Source organism: Mixophyes fleayi, chromosome 4, assembly GCF_038048845.1.
Source record: "Mixophyes fleayi isolate aMixFle1 chromosome 4, aMixFle1.hap1, whole genome shotgun sequence".
Taxonomy (NCBI): domain Eukaryota; kingdom Metazoa; phylum Chordata; class Amphibia; order Anura; family Limnodynastidae; genus Mixophyes; species Mixophyes fleayi.
Window position 1 is genome coordinate 288,247,921 of NC_134405.1, and position 14,383 is coordinate 288,262,303.

General features: G+C 37.8%; 1 protein-coding gene across 1 annotated transcript in view; it reads right to left on the bottom strand.

The window, feature by feature from the left end:
• Window positions 1-14,383, bottom strand: part of TENM2 (teneurin transmembrane protein 2) — a 785,744-nt gene that overhangs the window by 323,588 nt on the left and 447,773 nt on the right. The window contains exon 5 of the mRNA XM_075209829.1: window positions 9,532-9,770. Coding sequence (XP_075065930.1) covers window positions 9,532-9,770 — 239 coding nt within the window. The remainder of the gene's footprint in view (window positions 1-9,531; window positions 9,771-14,383) is intronic.

Below are 14,383 nucleotides of genomic sequence, written 5' to 3' on the forward strand. Positions count from 1 at the left end.
TGTTAAAGGACTAGTATAATGTCTCACAGTGATTGGGACCGGATTCCATTCCTGATTATTTGGTTGCTGTTCCCAACCATCTTGGGGTAAGGAAGTGGACATCAGCAAAACCCCCTTTTACGTCACACAATCATGAACGGTGACAAATCAGGAGGGATAAAAAGGGAGGCCCTATTCATTATCAAAGCCAAGCCTACTCATCAACTGGATTAAGTGGCTATAGTTCTCCCTACACCAGACACCTGGGCACCAACCCAGAAGGGGGAATATAATGTATTGCTGCTCTCCATCCACTAACACATCCAACCCATAAGAGTACTCCTGCCAATATACTCCTATGGGAACCTGAGATAACCTTGCAAAGTGAAATGGGGACTAATTAAAAAGCATCAAAGGGATTGGAAAGAACATGATGCTGGCGTTCTGTCTTCTACCAGCTACATTGCAAGACTTAGTCCAGATTCTATGTTTCATATGCAAGTTATGCTTGAGACTCCCCTCCTCAGGTGAGCCTACAAGAGTAGGGAGACTGAGATTCAGATCACTCACAGACTGGAAGAGATCCTAGTGGAAGGTGTTGGGACCCTCAAGATTTGAAAGTAAGAATAGCAACTTGGCTGGAGAATGCTACAGTAAAATTGTAAAAACTAACAGCTTGGCTTGAACTTTAACAGCAGCTTCAGAAAGGAAAGATCCAGGGAACATGCTCCAGCAACTGACTCAACACCACAATCAACAAAAGCTTGGCCAGGTACAAACTACAGTTTGGCCAGAGGCTACACATCCTGATACTTGGCAACTATAGAAACATTTTGGCCGGAGGTGCAGCACTCTCAGCATACTGGTGTACCACTGTTGGAGTTGTAGTAAATGCATCAGGACCACCATCTAAACAACAGCTTGGTCTGGAATTCTTAACAATTTGCCGGACAATCCTAACTACAGCCTGGCCCCATTCTTATGATGCTATAACACTAGTCAGGACTCATAACGACTTAATGGTTGCCCAGACAACTGCCTACACTGGTCCAGGATACGTTCTCTCTATCAGCTTGGCCGCAAAAAAATGTATAATAATGGTAATATCCACTTTCACTACTCACTGAAGTTTACTTGGATAGTATACTTATCAGTGCTGTCCAAGCATTCAGAAGATAATTCATTATTATAAGAAATAAGGAATAAACCAAGCACAAAATTCTAAAGTGGGGGGACACTACTTTAAATGTCTCTAGTATGATTAGCAGGATTTCTATCCATCACATCAGGCAAGTGCAACACGTGTGCAATCAATCAGATATTAACTTCCATTTGTGTTAGAATAATGATCAGTTCCAACTGGCTAGTACTGGGGTTAATTTAGAATTTAGGTGGAGGCACACTGCCCATTTATTTATTTTGAGTCAATTCTTTTTACACCATGGTGGCAGAGGAAAACCCAAATACTGCAGATTAGTAAGAGGAACATCACAGAGGTTTCTCTTAGCAGCAACCAGAATTAAACTAGCTTCTGAATGATTGGCTGGCACTTATAAGTAAACTACCCCAGTAATCATCAGTGAATAGTGAAAGTGGTTAATACCATTAATAAGTAAGTGGATACATTGGCATTTAATGCTTTACAAAATGTGCCTGCATTTATCTGTCAAGAAGTACCTGCAGCATGGCAATCACTATATACACCAGTGCTTTACTATGCTTGACTGCAGCTATGTCCTGTGCACAACGCACTAACCACTACTGTAGTAGAATGTAAATGGTATGCTTTTAGTAAACGGAAGATGGGTTGGAAATTACTTTTGTTCTGTTTTGCTCTTTATGGTCAGTTAGTTAGTGTACATAATCAGTTTTTATAGGGATCAATGATCAATATTACAACCTTGATTGCCACTTCTTTCTACTTCTTTAGAACACCCACTAATGATTAGTGAATTTCAAATGACTGAGTCGGATCTCAAAAATTAGCACTAGAAGTGAGAAGCAAATGTGTTGTAAATACAGGGCATGCTTGTGGTTTGGGCCATTAAATATAAGGTTAGTGATGCCCTCGATAAAGATCAGGGAATAGTAAAATGTTATAGTGCAATGATTAGGACAGCCTTGATTTGTACTCTCTGTATTTTTCCATTAGCCATTACTCTATATACAAAATATAGGTCAATGACATACAGCATATATAACATAAAAGTGACAAATTCAACCTAGCACATAATGTACACTTATTTGGAAAAAAAATGCAAATAATCTTCATCCGTGCGACAGCCCATTTTTGTGTTCACCCTTCTAAGTCCTAGATGCCTTTGAAAATATCCCACTAACATGACTTTCTGAGGTAAAAATGTTATTTGAAGTCCACTGAGACTAATGTAATTAAAGTACATAAGTATGGGAAGATTTAATGGCTGATAATGTCAGGATGAAAGCAAATGAAATTTATTGTAGGCTCCCAGTTGATCAGGAGAAATATCACTTCATTTGATTTTTTTAAAGGAGTTGTGACTAGTGTTATTATAGTTCCTGCTGAAGTTTTAGGGCGATATAAAAAAAAATTGATTGTCAGGTATATGGTGTACACGAAAATTGTATTTGTGAGGCAAAAGGTACTTTGAAACATTGATTTACCATAGCTTTTACTGAAAGATAAAAGTCACTTTAACTCTAAAAAATAAAATTAATCTGCACAATTTGTAGGAAGTTCTAAAATAAAAAAACACCCGGTTTCCAGTACATTGTAATAAAATGCAGAGAATTATGTTGGATAGAACAAGGAATTACGATTCTAAAAAAAAAAAAGTGCTGTAATTCATGGCAAGTACATCATACATAAACATTTAGATGTATGCAAAGCAGATAGAAGTGAATCCAGCGCTCCAGATATCTCCCAAAGAGACCAGACAGAACCCTTAGTAAGGGTAATAGAAAACAAACACATACTTATATTGGCATTATGTGTATGTTCAATTCTTCTTATTAATAACACAGGTATTCCAGTTGTACATGTAATAAAATAAAAATAACCACAATAGCGTAATACAGTCAGATGTTTTAAATTCCCATATGATAATCTTTCTTCTGGATTCCCTTTGGTATCAGACTCACCAACAGTAGAAATAATAAAGGCCTTCAGAATGTATGTTGTAGTTGGTTCTGAATGCAAAGTTATAAACTACAGTCTTCTTTACACCCACTCATAGTCAGAGGTATAACAAAGAAAACAAAAGAAATCTAGTGCAGTATGTTTTGACACATATCTATTTAATATAGTTAAAAACACACAATCAAATGAAACAAAAATCCAACAATGCTAGCACTAAGTGCTCATACCACAGGAACTGAGATTCAACAGTCATAGATCTTAAAGGTGATCCTGGGTGTGACTGGATCACTATTAAATAACTTTTGTTAAAAATGTATTTAAAGCGAATAGCACAGGTGACTTATTTATGTAATTGCATTTGCACTTATTTTTTTATATTGTTTATATTGTGGGATAGGTAATCGTTATTTCTGAGACCAGGGAAGAAATCCGTCTCTTGTCTAACCTTGCTATAGGATATGCCTTATTCTGATGCATATATCTGATACAATGAGCCTGTGTTTACCAAGCCTTTGGTGTATTGTGGTTTGGGAAACTGGATTGTTGTGGGTCCTTTTGTTATTCTTTGTGAATATGAATTCCAAACGGTCTGATGAAAGGGCACGTATTAATTACATTTTTTGATGTGTGAGGTTTAACTTGGAGACAGGAAGGTTTAATTTAAAATGGGCTGCTACATTTCCTGCATCTCACAGCAAGGTTTTTAAGAATTTCAAAGCTAAGTATAAATATTAGTGGCTTTGCAATGCATGTAAATCTATGTTTTGGGAAGCAGAGTACTTCCTGATTCTAAAAATAGACTTTTTCTGAACTGTATAAAAGATGAGCTCTGTGAGCATGTAAGTGTTCTTCTGAATTTTCATCTGACCTGATCACACTGGTATCTTCCACCAGTGTGTGTGTGAGAAAATAAACCATCTTGCTTCAAAGGCCTGCTTGGAAACATCTTCAATATTGCTGTTTTCCTGTGATCTACAGATTAGACCCTAAAATCTAATCCGTTCTCCGGCTAACTCTGCGGTTTGGACCCAAGCTATTCCAGTACCAACACTCTGCCTGCTACCCATGCAGACCTGGTCCATGTGGTAGGCCAGGGGGGATCCATTCACAGCAACCCAAATCCATAGTAAGAGGTCCAGAGTTACCGGCCCAGGTACATTAGCAACGAGGTAGACTAGCAGCGTCAGAAGAAACCCGGTTCTGGATGCCGGTATAGGAGTCCAGTGGTGGCAGCAGCTTAAGCCCGTCCTACTGCGGCAAGAGGGCGCTTTTTGGATAACAAAAGGGAACAGTGGCAAAGTAAGCCCAGCCGGTTCCCAGCAACAACAGACAGGGTGGCATAGGCGGCCCATCCTGTCACAGAGGGATAAAGGGTTGCTGCGATAATCAATCAGATCCAGGATAGTGTTTTTGGTGAGAGTAAAGTGCTAGGATGAGACTAGCACTAAAGTTCTAGTAAAGAGTAAAGTGCTTGTAGGATGAGACTAGCACTTTACTCTCACCAAGAACACTATCCTTATTGATTAGTGACTGTTATTAGTTTAGCTAGTTTAACTCATCCACCTTCACCCTTACCTCTCCACCACCCAGCCAGTATGAGTGTGCACCCTTTCCTCTGTTTCACCAAGCTACCCTCTCCACGTCGTGCACCAGTTAGCTGCCCCACTAGCTGAGGTACAGGCATACTTCTAGAGGTGAAGTGCCGTTATATCACATACCAGCCCACAATCCGCACTGTATATGTATGCATACCTGCAGAGACTGGACTGACAAAGTTAACCTTTACTGCTCGGACCCTGTATCGGGGCTGCTAAGTATCACTCAGTTGCACCAGTGATATTTTCTTGATAAACTGCAGCGACAAGGGAATCAACCTAATTGTCAGAGAGAGGGTCCAATTGATCAATAGGCTCCTTTACCTCATACAAAGGACACAGTTATTAAATACATTATTTTCTCCACTAGCTTCTATAAATTGTGTAAATATAAAATGAAGGTCAAACAGTAATTTCAGTTTAATAAGTATGGTGGCACGATCTCTAGCATTACTACCTTAGTGTTGGGGCCATTGGTACTATTCTGACTAGGGTACTATCTGTGTGGAGTTTATATGTTCTCCATGTCACTTATCCCCCATGTGCAGGTTTGTATCTAGCGAACTAGAGATGAGCAGAAATTTGCGGGAGTTTAATGTTGCGGGGAAAGGGTGCGACGTTCCGACTATACAATATTTGAGCTCCACATTTGCTCCGACGTGCCGCATAAAAGACATTTTTAATTTTATTTGTAAATTCTACAGAATTTATAGTTTCTAAATAAATCTGGGATGACGACAGTGTCATTTCATTCTGCTCTGCAGTGTGCGTTGAATTCTGGGGCGTAAAACATTATAGTGGAAATCTGTGCGGAACATTTAATGCCAAATTCCACCTGGAGAAATGTGCAAAACTACAAAGATGTGGAGTAAGGCAAGTATTCTACGGAACAGTTTCGAAAATTAAGTTTATGACAATTTTTCCTTTGCCGGTATGTTGATTATGCCCTAATGTTGCATGCTAGCATTACTTATTTTGGGATTTTTCAAACTTCCTTTTTAATTAGTGTTTTTTAAAACTTAATTTTGTGTTTCTTTTTTGGCATAATCCTTTACATATTCCATGTGTGATAAAGCTCAGGGCTCCATAAAGCAAACATGTATAACAGGATCATTCAGCTCAAATGACCTGCCCCTGTCTGACAGCTCTAAATGTTATACACAGCTGTAAAACTGTGATGAACAACTGTCATATTCCCCCAATAGGGATGTTTTAGATCTCCGTAGGGACTATAAAAACACAGTTTGTCCCCATCGCAGACACCTGCTACAAAAGTTCACAAAATAAACTTTGAAAACAAAATTTCTTTCAATTACAGCATTTTGTGCTACTAAGTATTTGTTTATATCTTGCATTTTCAGATGCTGTAAATTAAGTCAATTGAACAAATTTCTACATCAACCAATTTACCGACACACAGCCACAGACACAAAGACAGACAAACAGGTAAACTGAGCCTAATGTTGAAATATAAGCATCTGCTTACTCATTAAAATGATTTTTTTTAAATTGGTAATTTTTCTACTTTTAAGCTTTTGATTTATGCTAAGGCACTGCACACTGAGTATTGGCGTAATCAAGATATATAGCTTTTGAAAATCCCATTCGTGGCTGTAACACGAGAAGTCTCACAGAGCTCTCTGTGCTGCCGGTATCAGTCAGGTGCTTATTGAATGTACAACATGGATAATTGCACTCATTTTAGATTAAATACCTACTGACTAAGATTTAAAATATTCAACAAGCTGGGATGACCTCCTGTTTTTGGAACATTATCTCTTATCAGCATGTTATACAACGCATTGTGTTCCTGACTATCATACATTATTCCACCTTCAGCATAGCCATATTGTTATTTATTTATAATACATAACTGATGTTAATATATGTATGAACTCCTGTAAGTTATATTTGTTTGAACCCTGAATTCTAGTATAATGGGTTATAATCAGTGAGTTTTGATGTCATCACTAGGATGACAGCCTACTGACTTGTGCTTTTACATGCTCATAGAACAGCTAGGTGACTTAAAAATATATATATATCTAAAATATAAATGTCTAGTGGCGTGTGTTAGTCTGTCTGTGTGTGGAAAAAATAAAACCAAGCTGCAGCGCCACCTGCTGGGCGGAGTTATACACTGACCTACTAAATTCTTAGTGTGTGTGGGAAAAAAAAATTCAGAAAGGGCTGAAATTTGGTATACTAAGATGTTTTTAATTTGTTAATTTAATTTGTTAATTGTTAAAAGTGTTTATAAAGATTTAAAAATAATCTATATATATTTCTTGAAGGAGAAGTGACAGTTGGGAGTGGTTGGTGGTTGCCAGGGGTGACAGTGGGGAGTGTTGGTGGTTGAGGGCTGGGCTATGGCCCAAATGCATGACAAGAACCTTTTTAACACCTTAAGTAGCTTGATTTGACTAGAATGCATGAGTATCATGCACGGGTTAACTTGTATATATATATATTTACATATATATATTTTTCAGTATTATTATTTTTTTGCCGCAATGGGTTGAGAGGCATGTACCTGCTGTCCCAGTTCTGTAATTTCAGGGGAGGGGGATAGGGGCATCCTAGTGTATGACTTTTTAAGTCGCTGTACTACTTGTCCCACTCAGGCGGAAGCCTAATGCTGAGAGCTGTGGGAGTACATACATATGACACAACATTGTTTCTCTCACATATGCAATTCTATCTAGCTGTGAAGCCAGCCACATATCTGTAACACACTTGGCACTCCAAAGGAACCCGTATACCAGTTCTGTTGGTGAACTGGGTCACCACATGCGTGAGTGAAAAATTACCAGAACATACAAGATCTGTTTGATAAAACAGTCATCTGATGACAGAGGATAACATCAGCCTCATGTGAATGACAAATACCAGGAAACTCTGTCTGTCTTCTATGCACATAAACCCCAGATCTTATTCCACAATCTGGTTTTCTGACCACCAACAATCATATCTCAGCGTGTGGACTGTGGTTATTTTTTAGGTCTACTAGTGGCCCATGTGAGAGACTTATCTGGCAATTAAAGGAGTTATTACTGTCAGAAATGTAATTGTATTTATCATGCAGATTTTGGTGTAACGTGGAACTGGGTTGGGCAGTAACCTAAATGCCCCATCCTGGTGCAGGAATCTCTAATCTATTTGGCATGGTGAACTGAAGGACTGGGGTCTCGTAGGGAGTAGGACAAAGTAGTAATCAAGATCAGTCCATCCCAGGTACCCTTGGTGATGTGTGGATTCAGACGATACTAAGTTTCTCTTACTATTTACTGACACTTCTAAGTGCTGTCAATTGATACACTTGATCCACATTTTCATCTTGAGTAATTCCATAGGTAATATTGATAGAAGTCCTTGATAAGTAACAATCCTTTTGGCCATTTTGATGAAAGCCTTTGTTCCTGAGCTTCATCAGTTGTAATCCACATAATAAATAGCATGATGGAAGCCCTTATTTGTCAATCTTGGTCTACAGTAGTCCAACCATTATAAAACAAGATGAAACAATCCGATGTGCACGTTGGGATACTATGTCACTTAAAAAAGACTCTTCAGTGCTCTCTGATTGGTTGAAGCACTATTGCTGTGGCTCCAGCACTCCCATAGGAAATTGATCCTCTAATCATCTACAGATGGTGGGTTCCATAATCCTGGAGACATCCATTACTGCTGGGACAGGTTTAACACTTCAAGAGACTGTAGGAAATGTTGACTGATTGATACTTTAGATATTTCGGTGATGCGAGTTTTGATAAATGTATCCATTCTTATTAATCTAACATATTACATACTCCCTCTTACCACAAGTATGTAATTGAAAAGAAAAATAAACATTTTTATAGCAAACAAAGGTTCTGCTTATTATTGAGAGCCCCTTTTATAGGCGATAAGATGTTTTATTGCCAAATCCTTCATCACTGAAACTTATTAAGAAATATCGCCCGTGGCAGCAAGCTGGCCTTATATGCTAAGAGTTTACTTACCTCTCATTGGGACAGTGTCTCTAGCCGTCTATGTTTGAGGCTTTCAATTCCACAAAATTTAAAGGGAAAAAAATGTAAAACATAAAATGCATGTAAAAAATGAAATCTTTACTGCCAGCAGGATTATTGGGCTATCGCTGATAATAAGACCCCATCTTCATAGGCAATAGGGCTTATTTGCCTTTCAGAAATACGCCTCAAAGACCTAGAGTAGAGGTGCCCCAACTCAGCCCTCACGTGATACTAACAGTTTATGTTTTCAGGATTTCTTTAATCATGCGCATGTGAGTTAATCTATTTGGCTGGGTCCGTAATTATCCCATCTGTTTCTACAGACAGATATTCTGAAAACATGACCTGTCGGTAACTCTTGAGGACTGGGTTTGAGCACCTCTGACGTACATATATAATATATATTGTAGATGTTTGTAAACACAAAATGTTGACCCTATATAAACTGTTTGAGTTATTCGTCATCATAAATAAATTGTGAAACTTGAAAAAATGTGATAAAAATGGTCACATCTCGTACAATCAGCAGTGAGCAGCAAATCCAGTTAAGAATCATTTATAAGTGGATTGTCTAGACAGCAAGGTTAAAAATAAAACAAAATAATGTCATTTCATGTAAAAGATGTTTCCATCAGTTGGTGATGAAAAGATTTTGGACAAGGAAATAATTGCAGCAAAAAGTTCAATAAGGTTAAATGGACCTCGCCCACCAAATATACATTATAATGATAGATCCTTGGAAAGCCAGTGAGTGACAATCTACAAAGTAATCTAAATCAGTAACATACAGAGCTTCTACAAACAAATAAAACAAAAATGTACTTACCAATGAAGTAAGCCAGTAAAATGGCAAGGAGGACAGCTGCAGCAATAGCCGATAAAGCGGCACATTTCCAGCTACAATACTTGGACGGCTTTTTCAGCTTGAAGGCATTTCTGGAGAAAGTGTTTCTGGGTAGAAGCCTCGGAGGAGGAGTGTAAACGGTTCCTGAAGTCAGCGGATATCCAGGAGAAGAGCTGCTGAATAAAGGAGTAGTTCCAGAAGATGTTTTGAACAAGAAGTGTCTAGAAAGAACAAAGAGATAGGATGATAAACCACCAGATCGACATCCATAATGTCCTGTTATTAGGAGAAACAAGAGGCAGCAGCGAGGATGTCACAGCGATACATGCCACAGTCTGTAAATGTTACCAACTTATTGCTCCTGCAGTAAAATTCCCTTAATGCAATAACCAATACCCTAGTCAAATATTCATGCAAGTATAAATGTACACAGATATGTTTAGCTGCAAGCTGAATTGACAGATAATATTGCATTTGTTCACAAACATTATTAGTCAAATAGAAACACTGACAGCGTTTAATACATTAAAATAGAACATCTGGAGGAGCAGACAATTGAAAAGACACATGTACCGTCTTGTATTAACCCATTGCCTACTGCATGTGACAATGTTCCCACTTTCCACACAATGGTTAATTGGTTATAAAGGGACCACACTAGAATTACTCGACCTTTATGTGCCCCAAAGTGCATTCATAAAACTTAAGGAGACAGTAAATACCTCGTGACATCATCATTGGGGAGACAGCTATTAGGTCTCAAAAGAACCAGTTGGGCTTTCCTTTTATATCACCTAGGTCAGGCCTGGCCAACCTGTGGCTTTCCAGGTGTTGTGAGACTACAAGTCCAAGCATGCCCTGCCAGCTATCGGCTGGCTATCTTCTGACAAAGCATGCTGGGGCTTGTAGTTTCACAACAGCTGGAGAACCACAGGTCGGCCAGGCCTGACCTAGGTGCAAGCATAGGCTTCCTGAAAGGGGTTACACACATTAAATCAAAATTATCACAGTATCAAGCACAGTATATTCATGGGTATGATTACACTATGACCTTTGTTTAATACCACATTACATTATGATCCATGATGAAGATACACATAATATGCTATAAAATGTTCTGTCTTCATTACAATACAACTTTTTTGTTATCTTCCAGAAAGTGATCAAAATATGTTTTGCTGTGAATTGTAACTGTAGCTGAGAAACCTAAACCCTTCATATTTGGGGTGTTTACGCCCCAAGGATTATATCAATGTACAAAATGTTTAGATGCATGGGGTACATCATTAATTATTATTTCTAATTGTTAGCTTCCCAGACATCATTTTACACTGTTTCTTTGATAGTTCTCCATGTGTCCTGGTACCACAAATAGTCTCTTTTTCCACAAAATCTGTAACTTGCAATATCTACATTTTAAATGAGCCAAAAAAAGCAAATTACCAAAACAAGTTGAAATAGGTTCCTATAACATTATTTCGGGACTAAATGGGATGGATTGTAAGGCCTGAGCAAACAGGCCACATGTGTTTTAATTTTAAAGTTATAGGAGACATATTCTTTAGGAAATATTTCTGCAAACCTATATATTAATATCTAGTAAATGTTAGTGGGATTATGACTTTCTTTTGTTGGACGCCATCAAGGGTTAGCAGGGGTGAATTTACATGTCGCAATAAACAAGATTTATTCTATTCTTGGTGCATTTCACAACGACACATTCCCTGGACAATACATAAAATCCCTACACACAGTGTTCTATTTCTATATGAGAAGGCTTACATTCCCCACACTAAGACTGCATGCCCAGGAGTATGTACAGACCTGCATGCCTATGTCCCCTCAACTTTGACCTTTGCACTCAAAGATTCCTCTATGCTGTAGCTTGCCCACACCATGTGGTTACTCTCTCTTAATGCTATAAACTGCATTCCCTAATTAGATTGGAGTAATCATAATCCTCCAAATATCATTCCCTGAGTTGAACTAAAACATGTAAAATGATGATGTGTCAGAGAAAACAAGATACAGAGTAGAAATCCACAGTCCAGTGGTAGCACAATGGTCTCTGGATGTCTTCTCTGGACCCTAGCTGGCTGCCGTATTTAAAAATAAAACATTTATGAGTATGGATTTGTAATGTACCAAATACAGAAATGTTTGTAAACCAGAAGTCTTATTAAATTATAACAAGTTCAATGTAACTTTATTTCCTATAGAGGCGCACTTGACATCACGGTTTTCTCAGACCACTGTGACAGAAGCATCATGTCCCTTCTTTATGCTTTTAACATTTAACTGTTCAAATTAGCTAAATGTTGCCCTTGCCCCTCCCACTATAAATTTACTGATAAATGGACAAGCAGAAGTAAAGCTGGGTACACACTACAGTTACTTCATGCAAGTATTGTGCAGATTGCGCGATAAACGACCATTGGGTCAGATATTGCATTAGTGTGTACTCTCCCATGATCATGTTTAATCGTACCAAAGCACATTATATCATTTCATTTGGCTTTATAAACTTCCTAAAAATCACGATCAACAATGGAACGATGCCGGGAAATGTGGAAGCATGTAGGCACTCACGGCCAGCAATGTAGGCAGATCTCTATAGATTGTACAGAGTCACAATCTTTTCAGCAGATGGTTATGACAGATGAAGATCACAGATCTGAGGGTAAATCATGTAGGTGTGTACAGTACACATAAATCTGCATCATCGGCACTTTCAGCTTTAGCTGAGCTAAAATAATATCTCTGCTTGTGTGATAGTTCTGGCCCTACAGCATGTTATAGCCCTGCTCAATTCATCCCTTGCACATCCAAGTGTAACAGGTTTGTATGCAATAGGTGCTCTGATTCTAGTGAAACATAATTAAAAGTACCATGGTTAAGAATTAGAATTCATTAGGTATAGGCATATACATTAGCTTTTTTTGGGGTGAAATGGCAAAAAGAGATAAAAGCTGCTATTGTGCAAACTACAAAACAGATGGCGGATATAGCCTTTTTACATGAGAAACATAGCAAAAAGGGGTTCAATTATTCCAGCAACTGAGAATTAAATCTGCTTCAGTATGCAACGTGTGCTAGTAAATGACAGCTAATATTACAGAATACTATTTTTATACAATAGCTGTGGAAATTGTAATGTGTTTAAAATAATATTTTATCTGTAAATAAATGTGTGAACAACAATAAGCACATCCAGATGGTTTAGTGAATATTTAAAATGTGTAAATACTGTAAAACACACCTGCACATGGGGGGCTGAATCACTCGCTCATTTATGGGTTGGGGAGGTAAACAATTCCCATTTCTTCAGATTTACAGATGAAATTAAGTAGAATAACATTTTAGATCTAGGGCCTGATTCATTAAGGATCTTAACTTGAGAAACTTCTTATTTCAGTCTCCTGGACAAAACCATGTTACAATGCAACGGGTGCAAACTAGTTTTCCGTTTTGCACATAAGTTAAATACTGACTGTTTTTCAATGTAGCACACAAATATCAACTTTAAATGTCAGTGTACAATAAAGCTATCAAGTATTTGTGTGCTACATGAAAAAAACAGGCAGCACTTAACTTATGTGCAAAACAGAATACTAATTTGCACCCCTTGCATTGTAACATGGTTTTGTCCAGGAGACTGAAATAAGAAGTTGCTCAAGTTAAGATCCTTAATGAATCAGGCCCCTAGAACAGATCTAAAGGGCAGATCATTTCTAATTTAGGACAAACGTTGTCACTTTCTAAAACAGCAGACATGTCTTTAACTTCTTCACTGAGTGTTTCATTATTGATCACGACCTGTATAAGGAAAGGCACCGCTTGACATGTTAATAGCTAAAACATTATATATCCCAGTTATGTGTGATTTTTAAACCCTAGAGGCACTTTGTCAGTCAGTGAGAGAAACGCTGCAGCCCCAGTATTGTTTGTGTGTGTTTACTTGTTATAAAGCTGTGCTGCTTAATGTTATTTCTCCCATTGTTCTGCTCTTCTGATGAATGAAGACAGCCCTAAGTGGTTCAAACGACTATTTAAATACAAAGTAGTAAAATGTCACATTTTCACTATTTTTACAATACCTAAATCATACATGGATGCCGTTATATTGATGGAGAAAAATTTGAGTTTAAATTCTAAACATTCATAAATTTTCACCTAAATGTTTTGCCATTTTTTATATAGTTCAATGTCCAACTAAAAATAAAAAAATTGAAAGAAAGTAAAAAACAAACATATAGAGCACACCTCACTGACCTTTCCCAGTTCCTCAAACTTTTGCCAGGGGGCATATTATTGGTCCTGCTTTCCCTCTCTGACCTCCTTCCAACATCTTCATATTGTTTCTGTAGCCTTGCCCACTGGCAGAGTCCATTGTGACTGTTTACAAGGAAAAATTGCAGGTCAGCAGGCGTAGGCAGACAAAGATCAAGAAGTGCCAGTCCATACTCAGTCCGTTTATTTCATGGATACAGTTATAACAGTGGATACACTGAAACAGCTAACCAGCTAAGGCTTGTTTCTGGACATTTTGTACATATTCTGCATACTACTTCTTAATTCATTTTATGTTTCCTTTTTGTGACATTGTTAAAGAGGTTTTGTTCTTTTTGTAATCTATTAATGTACAATTATTTAAAATTTTATTTGCATTTACTATGTCCCAGAAGCTCTGTTCCTAGGCCTCACTCATCAGTGTGACAACCAACATTCCGTTATTACTGCTGATTGCCAGGTTACCTGAACATAAAAGGTAATCATAATCAAAAGTTCTTAAAAAAAAAAATTAAGGAAGAGAAAAAGAGCAGTGGACCCCAAT